The sequence below is a fragment of the Echinops telfairi genome, unplaced genomic scaffold (assembly GCF_000313985.2).
Source record: "Echinops telfairi isolate 266 unplaced genomic scaffold, ASM31398v2 ScPeMD7_7421;HRSCAF=8459, whole genome shotgun sequence".
Classification (NCBI taxonomy): Eukaryota; Metazoa; Chordata; class Mammalia; order Afrosoricida; family Tenrecidae; genus Echinops; species Echinops telfairi.
The window spans coordinates 9,165,720-9,182,950 of record NW_022111321.1 but is presented as its reverse complement, the minus strand read 5'-3'; the positions used below and the strand labels follow the sequence as shown (position 1 = coordinate 9,182,950).

Sequence of the window (17,231 nt, the reverse complement as noted above, 5' to 3'; positions counted from 1 at the left end):
TAAAGACTATAACCTGCAAGAATTTAAATTTATCTAACACTATGTAGATATAATGCTATAGACTTTTTTGTCCACTTCATATAGCAACATACCCTAACTTTGGAGTAAGCCTCATCAGGAAATAATTTCAGGTTTTATTCTCCTTTGGTTACAAACTAATGGCAAAATTTTAATAATATGATATCTTATGCCCTGAGGATTCAATAGAAAATAATGACTGTAGTAAACAACTGAGGAATGAGGGCAGATGTCTTTTAAAAGCAGACAGGGAGAAACACAAAACTCTCTCCTTCTACCATATTTCTAGAAATATTTAATATCCTAACATGTAATCTGCTTTCATGAATATAATTTTAACTTCCCAGTCTGGTTTGATAGGTTTATTGAGAAGACAGCAGACATTTCAAGGAATTCCCAAATATCCCAGGAGGACGGCGATTGTTTTCATCTTCATAATCCTTACCGGAATTTTACCACTATTTTAAAATTAAGGCCTTATATTTTGGCTTAACCAAAGTTTGAAATTATGTATATGATATATATATATATATAAAACATTTTGTATATACAGAAAAGGCATATACTTTACTCACAGGCGAACTGAAGGATGGCTTCCCTACTCAGAATACTTCCAAAAGTGTTGGCTGCTAAACACTGATAATGACCAGAATCCTTCGCTTCATTTGGATTGCTGATAATGAAGGTGCCGTCTATCAAACTGTAGCGATAATCACTTTCTAAGTCTACTTCTGTTCCATTTCGAAGCCATCTTAGGAAAAATCAGAAGACAAGTATGTAAAAATTACTTGAGGCATTATAATACTCCCTGAGTGCATCAGGATCTTATCCTAGGGACTTTTTTAAGGAGTAAGAACAGTGATTAATAATGAATTTCTACCTGTAATTGGGAGCTGGATTGCCACGAACTTCACAGTTAAGTGCAACTTTCTTTTCATCAGAATCAGTTGGGAAAATGATATCGTCTGGTTCTTGTACAAACACTGGCCCGTAGTCCACACTTTCTGCAAGGACAAAAAGCACACATGTTAAAGTTCCTCAAAATATTAAGACATGTTTCCACTATATTCAAAATTATGGTTCTGTCCTTGTAATTAATAGATTAATTACTAAAAGAAACTTATAGCTAATAAATTATATTTTTTTGGTAAATTATACAGACCTAAATATTTTTTAAAAGAACAACTCTCCTCTCTCTCTCTCTCTCTATATATATATATATATATACCTTTGTTTTTATCCTCTGAAAGAAATCTAAATTGACTTATATTACAAACAAATATATTTTAAGAACCTCAAAGTATTTAAACCTCTTAGAATATTAAAAACACACAATTAAAATGTTATGAATTAATAATATAACTACTTGGGAACAATAGATATTAAAATATGGGTGATTATTCATTTCTTCATATTTTCCTTTCTTCACTCATTCAATCAAGCACTGTTTACTTGATGCTAATTAGCTGAAGCATAGGAAAAAAATAAGACAATGCTAATAAATATCAGAATAAGTCATAAAGTATTGATAACACATCATAGAAAGCTTTATTTAAATATATATATATATATGCATATCAAATGGACAGCTATTGTTTTTTTAGACTTCTGAAAGTGGTGTGTTCATGCTTCTAGCCCAAAAATAAACTCACTTATATCAAGTTGAAACCAACATAGCAAACCTACAGGGCAAAACTCTTTCCAGGAATAGAAAGCAAACTAAGTCTGTGCACGTACATTTATGCCATGACAATATGGCTGTGGTGCTACCCTTGAGAGGTTCAAAGTGTGTTCCTTTTAAAAGTCCTGAAGTCAACAGAAAAGTGTGTGAGGGGAAACATCAGACAGTGTAAGGCGTGACAAAATAATAACAATTTATAATTAATGAGGGTTTATGGAGGTGGGGGAGTGGAAAAAAATGAAGAGTTGATACCAAGGGCTCAAGCAGAAAGCAAATGTTTTGAGAATAATGATGCCAACAAATGTACAAGTGTGCCTGACACAATGGATGGGTATATGTTTTGTGTAAGAGTTGTACGAGCCCCCAATAAAATGATTTTAAAAAATAAAAAATAAAAGTCTTTTAGTATGGGGAACATAAAGGACTTCAAGGGGGCAAGACCAGCGCTGTAGGGTGAATTGGGTGAGGTTTTCTAGGTAATGATCATAGGATAATCATTGCTATCTCGGTTGAATGAGGATGTCAATTGTCACCATGTGAAAAAAACACCAAAAATCCTCAACTTTCCAGTCCTCATTCTCAGTGATGCAGTTTCAACACCCGAAATCCTTGCCATGAGAGTCCTCGGAGAAAACACCTCACGACTATATTTTTGAGATCCCCAAATACCTTCTGAGCTGAACTATCTGCCTTGAATTTAACTGGCTATGAAGATCTCCCGAGAAGCCAATGCTTTAATCAAATAATCTTTTGCTAAAGCACCCTAATGAGATTAGGACACATATATATACTAAGAGAGCTAGTCTACAGCCCTGCAATTGCAACCTATTCAGATATATTTTTGATTGGATAAAACCCTTGCATGCATGAACTAAAACCCTAGTTGCAATACCGTTTTACTTATTCTTATATAATAAAACATTTCCATCAAATGCTTGTAATTCCCCTGGAAGAGAGAAAGCATGTTCTTAAAGTGTCAAAAAAAAAAGGTAAACTTGAGTGTTCATCAGTAAGTAAATATAGAATAGATCAGAAGAGAATGGTTTAAATAGGTGAAGCACCTAAACTTACTGCGTCCTTGTGATATTCTCAATAACAGATTTAATCTAATTTAATTACTTAATGCTCCTTTGATAAAGGAAATTTGAAATTACAAAAAAGATGGATTTCTTTTTTTTTCTTACTTATTTTTATTGACCTATAAAGTGGGTATGTATGGATATACATACACATACACATATACATGTACATAGGGTTCCCAGTGGCGCTGTCAGATCAGTGCTAGGCTGCTAGCTGCAGGGTTGGTGGCTCAAACCCACCGGTCTCTGTGGGAGCAAAGCGGAGCATCTGTTTCTGTACAGATTTACAGTCACAGGAGCCCCGTGCAGAGAGAGTCACTCTCAGTCACAACAGACGCAACGGCAGTGAGTGTATATGTACAATACATACCACATATAATATGTATACAAAATATGCATATATGTGTTTCTATGTGTAATATGTACAAACACACATATACACATATATATTTAAATAAAGAACTCATGTATGTACTATGTCACTATCATATATGGCTTTTCTTTTTAAAGTGAAAAATACCTTGGCTGGGCATTAAATTTGGGGTACCTTGTTATTCCACTAATAACTGTAGACATTCTTCTACTCCCTAATTGCAATAATATATACTGTGATGAAATTCACATCCAGTCCTACTTAATTCACTTTTAAGCAATTACATTTTCTGTGTGAATGCCCCAAAGGCAGTTTCTTTCATTTGAGTCTCATTTTTATTATTGGGTGTGTTGTCTTGGTGTGATTTAAACTATAAAAATTTTTCTGGGATAAGTATGCCATTTTAATTTTCTTGTTCAAGACTTGCTTTTTCACGGAGATTTCACCTTCATTTGTTCTCTCAATACATGTAGGCTGATATCGCCTTATTTTTAATGTCTCCTCAGTCATTTCTGTTATTGGTGCCCGCCATTTAGTTCATGTCAATCAATAGTGACTTTACAGGGCAGAGTAGAAGCTCGCTGTAGGGTTATAAGTTTGTGATCCTAGTGGAGTACTCATTAGGTGCTCACCTATGACCCAAAAAGTCAGAGATTAATCCGCCTTCTGGAGGATTTGTAGCCTTGGCAAACCGCTGGGGCAGTTTCCCCTTTACAGACGTCCACTGTCCATCATGGAGTCACTAGTGGCTTTGAACTGCTGCTGACCTTCTCGGTGGTAGCGAGGCGCTTCACTACTGTGCTGTCAGGACTCCTCCCATCATCTCTGGGGCAACTTTTATATCTTTGCTTCCTGTCTGTTTGTGCTCTTAAAGTCTAATCGGTATTCCTGTCTTTCCAAATGAAACTAGTAATGAAGGTTTCATCTCCTTAATCTTTTTCTTTTTCATGTTATTTCTTATTTAAGCTGTAACACTTCATTTCCTATTACATTTTGTACAACTTTGATTTTATGTATGGCTTCTTATCTTTTTATACAACTTAATTCCACAAATTGTTTCTGGTAAGCTATTCAAAGCAATTTTATTATTTATTGCCTGAGGTGAAGAAGAAACCGTATTTTCCTGGATTATTTCTATTAAGGAGCTTTTTTGTGGTTTACAGGGAATTTTCTTAAGTTCGGGTTGTTTTATTATTCAAAGGGTTCCTGGAGGTGCAGAGGTTTACACACTAGAGTGCTAACCAAGAGGTTGGCAGTTCAAACCCATCAGCTGTTCTGTAGGAGAAAGGACAGGTTCTCTGCTCTAGTAAAGATCGATGGTCTCAGAAGCTCTATACAGACCTGATCTGCATTAGAATTGACTTGATGGATTTGGATTTTTGCTTTTTTCAGACAATCTCTAATTGTCCCCTCAATCAAATGTTTGGCTTGTAAACAAAATAAATATGATTTCAGTGCTTCCTTTAAATATTCTGAAATCTCTTTGGAGTCATTTTTCTAATTGTTCTTGGATTTCTTCCAATATCAGTGGTTTTTCTTTCCACTTGTCAAAAAATAATTGGATAAGTGTTTCTTCTCAGACTGAAATATCTACTTGTAAGGATATTGAACCCTGGTCTGAAGTCTAATAACAGTCATTTGTTGGATAGATCTCTCCTTTTGGTCATGTATAAAAGTTTTTCTTGCATTAATAAAGGTAAAATCATATGTACGCTCTTCATTCTTCTTTTTGTTTTGCATGCTTTAATTATATTTCAAAAGCATAGCACTCAAACACTCTACACATGAGGCCATTCATTTAACAACCAACTAGAAAGTGGTGTGAGTGAGAAATAAACGTGGACTGTACTAAAGGATTTGGTTACAGCATCCAGAATTTCTTATCCTAATGTTACATTCCAAAAAAAAGTCATTTTCAAACTTAAGAAGTTATAATTTCACTAGGACGCATTCTCACTGAACTATCATTTCATAATTAGATTTTGACTAGCAAAGTATTGAAAACGAGACAACATATAGTCAGACCCTGGATTATGAACATGATTTTTTCCTCTGTCTGATGTTAACTCAAATTTACATGTAGCTCAAAACAGGTACAGACCATTTTTAATTTAGTTCCAGTTAAACAAATGTTTGTCTTAGTATACAAAGGCTGTTCCCAAAACTTTGTGAAATAAAATTCCATTTTCTTTTAATTCTATTGAACACAAACTTTTTGAAGCCTCTGTTTAGTATTTATTTTAAATTCTATGCATTTCAAACCCTTAAGAAATATTTCAAATACACTAAAACAAACATGTTAAACATAATAAAATAAAGTATTAATCAAAGTAACTGTGCATATTCTGCATTGAAGAAAGAGAACAAACTTCTATGTGTGTGTAAATATTTAGGTAAACCCCCAAACCAACCTCAACTCACTGCCATCGAGTCAGTTCGACTCGTAGTGATCTGATGAGACAGAGAACCGCCTCTGTGGATTTCCGTGTCTGTAAGAACTTAAGGGAACAGGATGCCTAGCTTTCTTCCAAGTGACTTGTGGTTTGGAACAGCTGACATTGTGGTCAGCAGCCCCCTATGTCACTATGAAGACAGCAGCAACATTAAAGGAATAGTTTCTAAAACAGTTTAGAAAGAAAAATATATATTATGAAAGGCCACCGCTCTCATTGCATCAATGCTTTGCATCCTGAAAGGTCCATTCAGGAGGTAACCTGACAGCATTCATAAGTGGGTGATGCAGAAGATGATGAATAGAAAGGAGATGGCTATTGTTGAGAACAACACACCGGGTGTTGATCAAGATGGATCTGGTGCTAAAGAGTGAGATTTCATTGTGCGGCTGGAGGGGTGGTGGGCGTTTACTGCTGGCATCACCTTCTTGAGTCGGCATCCAGGGGAGGCTTAGGCAGAGCTTCCTTTGCTTCATCATACATGACCGTGGGCAGCCAAGCTCTCAGGAACTGTAAGGTGAACTTTGGAGAACCTCTCTGTATCCAGCCCTCTTTCCTCTCAATGTGCATCCTGCTTCAATGAGACCAAGAGCCTAAGTTGACTCTAGTCAAAAACCCTTTTCCATTCCGGAGGTTTCCGATTCCAGTCGGCTTGAAATGCTACCACATTCTGCTCTGGGTCTCCACCGGTCAGTTCTTCAACGTGGGAGTCTAGTCGCTCTACAACATCATGTTGACTGATGTCGAAATGCAGTTCATTAGCAATATTAACCACATCTTTCCTGTTTTTATAATGCTGCCAGCTGTAAATATCTAAAGAAACGTGTGTGAATTGGGTGCATGATTTGTTCCACATGCTTTTCATATTTGATTACTTCATTTCATGTCTAGAATCAGAACTATTTTTGATGGCATTATAGATATTATAATTCCTCCAGCACTTCATGAAACTCATCTCCTTACCTTAGATAGCCCTGACTGCTTAGGAGCTGGTCTGCTCCAAAAGAGTAGAGTAGGCCTTATAAGAGCTTAGGACTCGCTGATCCACTAGCTGAAGTAGCAATGTGGAATTGGGGAAGAGGAATATGACCTTTACCTTGACGTGATGGTCATCTAAAGTGCTTTGATGGCTGGTTGCATTGTAAAACACAAGGACAATCTTGAAAGGAATGTTCTTAGCCAAGTAATAAAGTTCAAAAGCAGAAAGAGAATACTTTAAAATCCAATCTTCAAAGATAAAGATTGTAGTAGAAACCTTTGCATCACCTTCAAAATAATGCGAAGGCAGCCTTAGTGATAGAGCAAAGTGCTTTTAAGCTTCATAATTCTATACAAACAAAGGTTTATCATTGAAACCCCCTGATGTGTTACCCCAAAGCAATAGTATCAGCATATCTTCGATGTCTTTTGTCTAGGTGCATTTGTTTCCGCTTTTGAAATGTTAGTCTTTTCGTGAATTTTCCTCTAAAAGAAGACAACCTTTTCTACAGGAAATATTTGGCCTGGGAAAGAATTTTCCACCTCAATATTTTTTTTCCAACATATCTACAAAAGCACTTGCACTCACTGTTTAACTTTATACTTCATTACTAGGTAAACTCTCTTTCACTTTAAATTGAATGACACAAACATTATTTGCAACACATTCTCATCACAACCAGCTTCCCTTGTTGTCCACGCAGATTCTGAATATTACAAAAGTTTTGAGTTATTTCTGGCATTAAAGTAAGGCAAGTAGACATATTATGCTGATTCTGATTGTCTAACAAAATTTTCTATAGACTTTTTGCATCAAGTATTAAACCACTGAATGGTTGCTGTTGTAATACGCAGATGTTATGGAATTGGCTCAGACTCATAATGACCCTGCAAAACACAAAACATTGCCCAGTGCTGCTCCCCACTCACAATTGTTACTATAGTTGAGCTCATCATTGCTACCATCGTGCCAATTGATATCTTGTTTGCTTATTTGTTTTTTTCACTGACTTTATATTTACGAAGCATGACATCCTTTGTGGGATCCAGCACCACTAATCAAATGGGTCCATAGGAGCAGCTTTGTGATTACAGAAAATAAGATATAAAGAACAGCAAGGCACTGGGGCTCCCCATTTCAGTGTCGGGATCAAGAGAGCGAATATATTTTTCAATGGGTATATATAATCATGGGACTGACAAATCTTTCAACAGGCATACATGTGACAGGGTGAACATATAATAGAGTGGATGGGTAATAGAATGAGTCAATGACTTAACGTTGTATGTCCTTGAGCTTTCTGCGGAGCAACAATCTATGATCAGTATCAGAAGGAGATGTCAGAAGGCAGCGAGCTATTATTTAGGTAGGACTGGCAGTAGAATTTGATTGCTTTTAACTACAGATAACTTCCACGCACACAGTGAACAGCCAAGTGTATCTTTTATGACAGCTCCTTTAATGAGGGCTTCAGGAGGGACTATTTCCCTTCACGAGAATGTCCATTAAGGGTCACTTTTATCTCAGAATCATGAGAGCCTTCTCCCACCAGAGCTGGCTACGCAGACTCCGGGATGATACACATAGGGAGTGTGGCCGCTTACGTTCTCCGCTAGTCCCTCAGTTGTCTACAGTCCTTCTCCAGGGGCTGGTACCTTCTGACTGCATGCCAAGTCCATGAGACAAACTCTTATCGTGCCCTCTTCTAAAGACCATTCTGCTTTACTTCTTCCAAGGTCTATTTGTTTCTCCTTCTTGCAGGTCATGGTGTGTTAAATATTCTCCCCCAAAAGCATGCATCAATTCTGCTTGAGTTTTCTAAACTCATTATTTAACTTTCAAATGCATATGAGGTGATTCGATGTACTATGGATTTGTCAGACCCACCTTTGTCTCCAAATGACATCCTTTCTTTTTAACATTTTAAAAGGTGTCTTTTGTAGCAGACATGCCCTATGCAATATGTTCATTTCTTCCTTTACCTGACAGTTTTATTGGCCTATAATTCACACATCATGCGATTCAATAGTTCAATCATATTAAGAAGAGGTATTACCTTGACATTATTCCACAGAGACTTTGGCGGGTATGAATTGTTGGCCTGAGGCTAGCATTCCAATGTTTACCCAAAAGCCCACCAAACACTGAAAAATCGAACTCACTACCATTGAGACAAGAGGTTCCACAGAGACCCTATAGGACAGAATAGAACTGCTTCTATGGGTTTCCAAAGCTGTAAATCTTTACGGGAGAAGCCTCATTTTTCTCCTATAGAGTGACTGCTGGAATTGAACCTTGGCCTCGTGGTTAACAGCCCAACATGTAGCCCACAAGATTCCCTCTAAATGTAAATTGTCAGTAAATTAGATGTTCTTAACCTGGGACTTAACTATATTTTCCTAAATTCTATCATGTTCACACTGCTGGAAGGTTCATTCCCTGGTTCTGCTAGATTCCCATCCCTCCACCTACTGGTTAGTTCTAATTGATGGCCCAGTCTTGCTTATTCATAGAAGTGACTTACGCATATCAGTAGTATAATATAGAGAAATACAAGCCTTTCCTGTCTAATCCAATTATAAAATATGCCCTTTTAATGATCATTAATATGTTTTATGTGATAATTTCCAGAGACTGAACTGTTTAATTAGAAATTGAATTTTATGATGACTTTCACAGGTACACTGTGCAGAAACTTTTCACAGCAGGTGAGCTTCTAAGACTAATTCCTAGAGAAAATATGTAAACCCTTTCTTTAATTATAGGTTACCTATGGAGACTGAAATTAAATTTCTTTGTGAAACTTAAAGTGTAAAGTGTCATTATAAAAATTCAAGGGTTCTTAAAAATTGAAGAGCATTACTTATTAATAAGCAATGTGATGAATGTTCCATGAGTAGTGGTATTAATGGCGTACAAACAATATAAATGAAATGAGAAGCTGATAGATTAAAAAAAAATCATTTCTGGTGACTATAAAAGAGAAGTCAGATGATTCAGAAATGCTATTACTTAATATAATGGCCATAGAATATTAGGACCATATTTTGCTGTTATTTTCTCTTTTTCTCTTTAGTGGGATTTGTTGGATGGTGACTTTTTGAACAACAGAAAGAAATGGTACCAGTATGCACCATCTCCATCTTATTATCGGTTTTCTTCATACCCTTTGACCCTATTCATTAACAAAAGAAGTCTTCTATAAATTAGTATTTCCTAATGATGGGTTCAAAGTAAGTATGATGGCAAGGGAGTATGTCAACTTGACACTCCTGGGTAAGGGTAGGGCAGATTCCAATCTATTCATCAGGTCACAGCTTGATGACACCTCCGGCTGTTTTATATTGTGATGGCATATTAGCTGACTGAAAAGACCAGATATTAAAGCCAGGTACACCTTAATAATTAAAGTAATACCTTTGCCTTCTCAAATCCTTAGAAATTCTTTGGCAGCTGATTTTGACTATTGCTTCCAAGGCCATTGATTGCTGATTCCAATGGAATGAATCCTTAACAACTTCTCTGTTTAACCATGATGTTACTAATTGGTCTACTCTTGAAGAGTTTTATAACAGCTGATCTTTGACCCTCATGGGTGTGTGCTTCAAGTCCTCCTAACTTCAGGGAACATGTGTGTCATCTGCATATCATAGTCTGTTAATTAGTCTCCCTCCAATTCTGATGCTACATCTTCTAGAACTAACTCAGTGCCTTCGCATCCATGCTGACCCATAGCCGTCTTGTAGCACAAGGTAGAACTGCCCCTGTGAGTTTCAAAGACTGTAACTTCGTGAAATTAGGAAGCCTTTTCTTGATATATAGTGCAATATTTGGCATGTGCGGTGGATGGGGGCACATGTGACCTTTGGCTTCACCTGGGAGCAGGAGAACTCATATCCGCCCCAGCCTAAGGATGTTTGGCAGAAGTCAGAGGTCAAACCTACCTCCATCCTCCATCCTTCGTTCCCCTGATTCTGATTACACATTGTGCTGCGGGTGAAGAATATTGAAAATAACCAGGACAGATAAAAAGACAACCCAATTGGTCTTGGAAGAAGTATGGCCAGAGCAGCGGTTCTCAAACTACGGGTCGCAACCCCTTTGGAGGTCAAAATGACCCTTTCACAGGGGTTGCCTGATTCATTACAGTAGCTAAATTATAGTTATGAAGTAGCAACAAAAATAATTTTACGGTTGGGGGGTCACCACAACATGAGGAACTGTATTAAAGGGTCGTGGCTACAGTCATTTTTTTAAATTATCTTCAGCAATTTGTGAACACGTGATACTAATGAAATTATTTTATAATTCCTACATTCTGTTATAACATATTTTATGAGAATTGGAAAAAATATCTTCCAATCAATTGGCCATTTAACTATTTTCCAAATTTCTTCACAAAGACAAATAAATGCTTCCAGAGTTGCATCCATCTGCTGAAGTTTATTAATTTGTTTTCCATTAATTCCTGTAGACTTTGTTTTTGACAATGCTCTCAGGGAAGCTGGAACTTATTTAATAAGCAGAGTGTTTTTGTCCTGAACCTTGGTCATATATTGCTTCCTGAAGTGGTTGAACCTGCCATCGACACACTCCCATCTTCATAAGGTGTCAGGATTTTAGACAACCTTGTCAGCAGAAGAAGAACCTGGCTTCTTCCTCATTTCTACTCATTTTCCAGAAGACTCAGTTAAAGAATTATAGGCATGTATTTTATCATTTTTGCACAAATTTTTCCTAGAAGTGGACTTCAAAACCCAAGAAATGGCCCTCTAAATAGATGCTCCTTATTAAGCAATATTTGTTAAGTTCCTATTAAGATTTACATTGTTCTGAGGGCTGAACAAGAATAAAATAGTAATGTGAGTAGACCTTTGATAAAATAATCTACAGATAAATTGAAAGGAGAAGCATAAACAATAGCACTAAAACAAAAAACAAGGACACAAGAAAAATGAATAATTTAAAGAATAAAGCAATAATGTTTCAATGAGGTCATTAAATTGTAAAGCTCTTAGTAGAATACAGTCTGTATTTTTTAATTGATAGAAAATAGAGTTATTGGATTTATATAAATGTGTTTTATCCAGATCAGAAAGTGTTTTCCTCTCCCATCCAAAAATAAATATTATTTCCATAAAATCATTTAAGTATCTGTTTTGCTCTCCCCAAAACGATTTATTAGACAAGCATATTTTGAAGAAACAACAAAAAATACTCAACAAAGAGGTTGCGCTAAGTCTTGGCAATATTACTCATTTTCTATCTGTAATTACCTAATTGCCAAACATCTTAATTATCTAGTGCTTCTGTGACATAACTACTATGACTTGGTGGGTTTCATAAGCATATTTATTTTCTCACCCTTTACTAGGTGAGAAGTCTGAATTCAGGACACTGGCTAGAGAGGAAGGGTCTCTCTGTTGACTGTTGAGGAAAGGCCTTGTCTATTTCAGCTTCTCTTTGGGGATCCTTCGGAAGTCTCCTGAGGTATGCTATGTATTGTCCTTGGTCTCTGATTGCTATGCTTGCATATTTGTTCATTCTGATCTTTTCACAGGTGAAAAGAGATTGACTTAGACACACCCTATCCTGCCCCAGTGGCATAGTGGTTATTGTTGGGCTGCTAATAGCGAGGTGAGCAGTTCAAAAGTTGCTTCTTAGGATAAAGATGAGGCTTTCAATCCATAAATTGGTAGTCTTGGTAACCCACAGGGACAGTTCTACTCTGTTCGATAGGGTTGCTATGTGTCAGAATGGGCTTAATGGCAGTGAGTATATAATGAGTAAGTATAACATAACATAGACAACTCAAGCTCAACTGGGATTGTGACCGTGAGGATGGGGTTTAGGATTTACAAAATTTATTTTTAGTTTTGTTGTTTTTATTTTGGGGCTGGGGAGGGGTCACTATGTTCAATCCATAAGATCCAGTAAGATCTGTAACTAAACCATGTCAATTATGAATATAAGCAATGATAATTGCAGATTATAGGCAACACATTTGGCAGTGTAGGCATTTTCTCAATGTCAGAAGTCATGGTAAAAATCTCTAAAAGCCTAGAAAGTCTTAAAAGGTTAAGTAAATTGCATATTGTGTGTACTTTGGGGGAATGAAAGAGATCCCTATGTATATGAGTAACCTTTGTAGGAAATAATATCCTTCAAGAGATTCGAATGACCTTCTTCCACGTGAGGCAGTCTGTGTGGTAGCTGAGCCACAAGAAAAGGTTTCCCTCACAGAACTCTAGCTTTGTTGAGTCACAGGCTGGGCTGCCTCTGTACTGTTCGAAGTCCATTGCCCTCCAGCCCTTTCCAACTCAAGGCAAATTAATAGGACACATTTGAAATATTTCAAAGAGTTTCTAAAGGAGCTATCCTTACAGAAAGTGACCGCACATCCTTCTCCCACCGGGGCTGGCATTTTCAAAATGTGTTTTGATCAAAGCGTATGTAGCAAGTTAGGTTCCCATTTGATAATGTCCAAACAAATGGTTGGGTGACATTAGTTATATGTTTTAAGATGTGTGACCAGTCACCTTACACTCAATTTGCTTCTTTCCACAGCTCATCAGACCTTTTGCCATTGACGTTCAATTCTTGACATCTGTTCTTAAGAGGTTTTGGAAAATTAGGTGGGATATACTCTCATGGACTTAGTTTTAGTTTTCTTAGTTTCAATTTGAACTAACATACGAGCAATTGATGGTCAATAGTTGGCTTTTTTTTTTTTAATGCTGATGTTACACTTCTCCACCATCTCCTTCCAAAGATAGAGTCAATTTTAGTTCTTTATATTCCATCTGGAGTTCACCTTCTGCATTGTTGAAAATGATATTTGACCTATTCCTCCTTTGTAGTCTGCTCTTAGTCTGGAAACTCTGTTGAAACCTGTTCACATTGGGTGACCTTGCTGGTATTTGAAATACCAGTGACATAGCTTTCCGCATCAAAGGAATAGACAAGCCACCACATTATGCCAGACTGACAGACCAGTGGAGGGCTCTCAGGGGACAGGATGCTTTTTATTTTTTCCTCTCTGCCCTTTTGGTTACCATCTTTCAACTTGTGTATTGGTGTGTAGACATTTGCAGTTGTCTCAGATGGCTGCTTCAAAGCTTTTAAGACCCCTCATGGATCTTACTGCATTAGGCACAGAGCATGGTTTTTGTGAACTGTATAATGCCAAATAACTGAGTTGGCCCATATGATTAGGGTCCTAAGCCTTCAAATCCTGAAAACCAAATTTCTATGGTGTTTGTTTGTATCTAAGGAGCATACCTATCAGTATCTGTAATGAAAAGAAGTGACTGAGTTACCATATGCGATTTTACATGTACTTCTCCGAGCCCTAGAGGTTCCTGTTTGCAGGTTACACAATGAGCAGCTACACACAAGGTTAGCAGTTTGAACCCACCAAAGGTTAGCAGTTTGAACACAAGGTTAGCAGTCTGAACCCACCATCTTTTTTGCCAAAGAAACAGATCTCTGTAAGATTGAGAGCCATAGAAATCTGAGGGGGCAGCTCTTCTTTGTCTGATAGTGTTTTTGTAAGAATTGATTCAACAGCAGTGGATTTTATAGATGTTTCCGGTTTCTCCTATGTACACATTTGTACCTACTCAGACACCAATTTGCTATACCCAATCATGTATACTCAAATGCCTTTTTTCTTTGATTATGCTTTTTATTATATTCCTATCTGGTGACACATTTCCCATCACCCAGAAGAACACGTTTCTATGATCTAAAGTGCTCTTTTCTCACCTCTTTCTCTCCCTGTAACCTTATTGAGAATGCGGCTTTATTTATGTAACCTTGTCTTTTGAGAGAGAGGTCATACAATATTTATCCTTATTCAAAGAGGCTTTAAAAATTCATGGAAAAATAAACAACATCTATCACTTTCATTTTTCCATAAACTTTTAGAAGCCCCCTTGCAGGCTTGACTCATTTCCCTTAGCATTAGACCCTCCGTATCTAACCAGATTAAAATAAGGTACAGGACTTCTCCGTGTTTTTATTGTTGCATCACATGCCGTGACATACATGTACCTCACTTTGCTTCTGAATTCATGAATTGATGAACACTTGGTTGTTGTTTTTTTTTAAATACTTTTATTGGGGGCTCTTACATCTATCACAATCCATGCATTCCTCCAATGTGTCAAGCACATTTGCACATATGCCGCCATCATAATTTTCAAAGCATTCTCTTCCCACTTGAGTCCCTGATATCCATTCCCCATTTCTTCCCACTCCCTCCTCTGTTTACATTTATTTGTAAATAAAGTTTACATTTACGTGTGAACACAGTAGTCATGAACATAAGTGTTTGTATGTCGGTGTATCTTATTACTTTTACATCTCTGAGTCCATGGGACGTTTACTCTGATTCAATTTGCCTCTGACTTTAAGGCTTTTGACGATGGACAAGTGAGCCAGATACAAATACATTATGTAAAGCACAAAGTCAACAAGAGCACTGATACCCAGGATTGGGTATAGCGAATTGGTATATACCTAGGCAAAGAAGTGTCCTGCGAAGTGAGATTGCTAAATCATAGTGTTGTTCTAGTTCTAGTTTTTGTTTTACTTTTATGTGAAAATGCCCTGCCATTTTTAATAGTGGTTGTAGCATTTTACCGTCCCACCAGGAGTGGATAAAGGTTCTAATCGGCCTACCTCTTTGTCACACTTTTTTTTTTATATTATTTCCATTTTAATTAGGATAAGGTCCAATTTCATTGTAGTTTGATACGCATCTCTAATTTCCAATGATCTTGAACAACTTTTCATATGTTTTCAGCTGCTTAGAGATACCTCTTTGGTGACGTTTCTGTTGCTGTCTTTTGCCCATGTTGTGTGATGTTTTTGTTGGATTTTTGCAAGTGTTTTGTAGATTTCAGATAAGTTAAGAGCTATTCTTTGTATTCAAACAACTACGTGAATTACTAACAAATGAGTTTTAAAAAGTAAATTCTCATCATCTTCGGTCCATATACACTGATACAGTATGAAGTGCTAACAGTCATACTTCAAGATGGTGAAATCAGGTTGGAAGCATAATATTTCATGTAGAATTGTCTGACTCCAAAATTACTGACTCCGAAATAGTGTACTGAAATTTGGAACAGCATCCTTTCTCTCCTTACTGCCCCATTTATCTTCCTCATTTTTGTGATTCTGGTCAAAGAGTTTTCTTTATTCTCACTCTTCACTTCCTGATGTAACCATGTGTCAATGAGTACATGTTGTGTCTTTCTTGGCTATTTTTAATCATCCAGTATAGTCTGACCCTGGAGAAGACCAAGGTGTGGTGTTTTAATTCTACTTGCCTAATAGGGACCTATTGGAAACAAATACAACGTTTTATTATCACACAAAGAAGAACTTCTCCACGCTGCCCTTAGCTGTATTCCAGAAAGGGCCCATGTCTACGGTAGATCATCAGCTTTAACTATTGGCAAATATTCAAAAAGGAAATACATTAGAATAGCACATGAGACTGTTTCCGATCATAAAGAATTAGTTTGCTTAATTTTATCACCTAAGCATGCCTGCAAAACAGTATGAGTAGATGAAAACAAAAATCAAAATCTTCTCTGATTCTTGACAAATTAGCATTATTAAATATCACAGCCCTATTATCACTTAACGTGTTCTACATGGAAATAGCTTTTGATGCTAAAGTGCCTTAGCTGCTATGGTAACAGTTTGATTGGAATCAGGCACTTTCAGGTTAGGTAATTTTAAATGGAGCTAGAATACGGAAAGTACAGATATGTTCCGGGAATGGGAAAATTTATTTAAAATAACTCACATTTAGATCTGACATTTACCAAGTGGATTGCTGCAATCAAATTGCATATTTAAGTTACTAATGAGAGACAGTTTTGATTCTCCTGGAATTCCAATTTGTGGCTTTGGGGAGATTGGGATAACTCATCTTTGCCATTCCCAGCAGATGCTTGCTCTTTTGAACTGTTTGCCTTAAATAATAATAATAACAATAATAATAATGTCATCTCAATCACTTTGAAGTCAAGCAATAGTCTTTTTGATTGGTAAGATCACTTTGCCTCAGGCCTTCTGATTTTAAAAATAATTTAGTCAGTTTCCAGAACACCACCCCTGGAACCTGGCTGGAATCCGTGGTTTCGGGAACACTGTGGTTATAGAGACACTGCCCTAGTTGCCATTTCCATGATTATGACGATACAATGTAGTATAAATATCGAGAACTACTTCTCATCTCAGTACCGGTTGTTTCTCCTCAGATGAAATGTTACTTCAGATTCAACGTTTGTAATGTGAATAAATTTTAATCAGTTTCAGTAAATTGATTCTACGTGGACAAGATATTGAACGAAGACAATTGTTGATGTTCAACCATGAAGGGAGGTAGCACAGGATTATGAATCAATGGGATCAGAAAGAAAAAAACCCTGAAGATACACTGAGAGCGTGTGTGAATGACAAAAACCAAAGCAAAACTCACTGCCATTGAGTCCATGCTGACTCCTAGCGACCCTGTGGGTTTCTGAGTCTGTAACTGCTTATAGGAGTAGAAAGTCCAGTCTTTTTCCGGTGGAGCTGCTATTGGTCTTGAACTGACAACCATGAGGATTGTAGCCCAACACATAAC

General features: G+C 36.9%; 1 protein-coding gene across 1 annotated transcript in view; it reads right to left on the bottom strand.

The window, feature by feature from the left end:
- Positions 1–17,231, bottom strand: part of CNTN5 (contactin 5) — a 1,071,081-nt gene that overhangs the window by 546,676 nt on the left and 507,174 nt on the right. Inside the window, exons 4-5 of the mRNA XM_045297732.1 lie at positions 899–1,022; positions 594–769 (exon numbers count right to left, since the gene is read on the bottom strand). Of these exons, the coding sequence (XP_045153667.1) occupies positions 594–769; positions 899–1,022 (300 nt within the window). The remainder of the gene's footprint in view (positions 1–593; positions 770–898; positions 1,023–17,231) is intronic.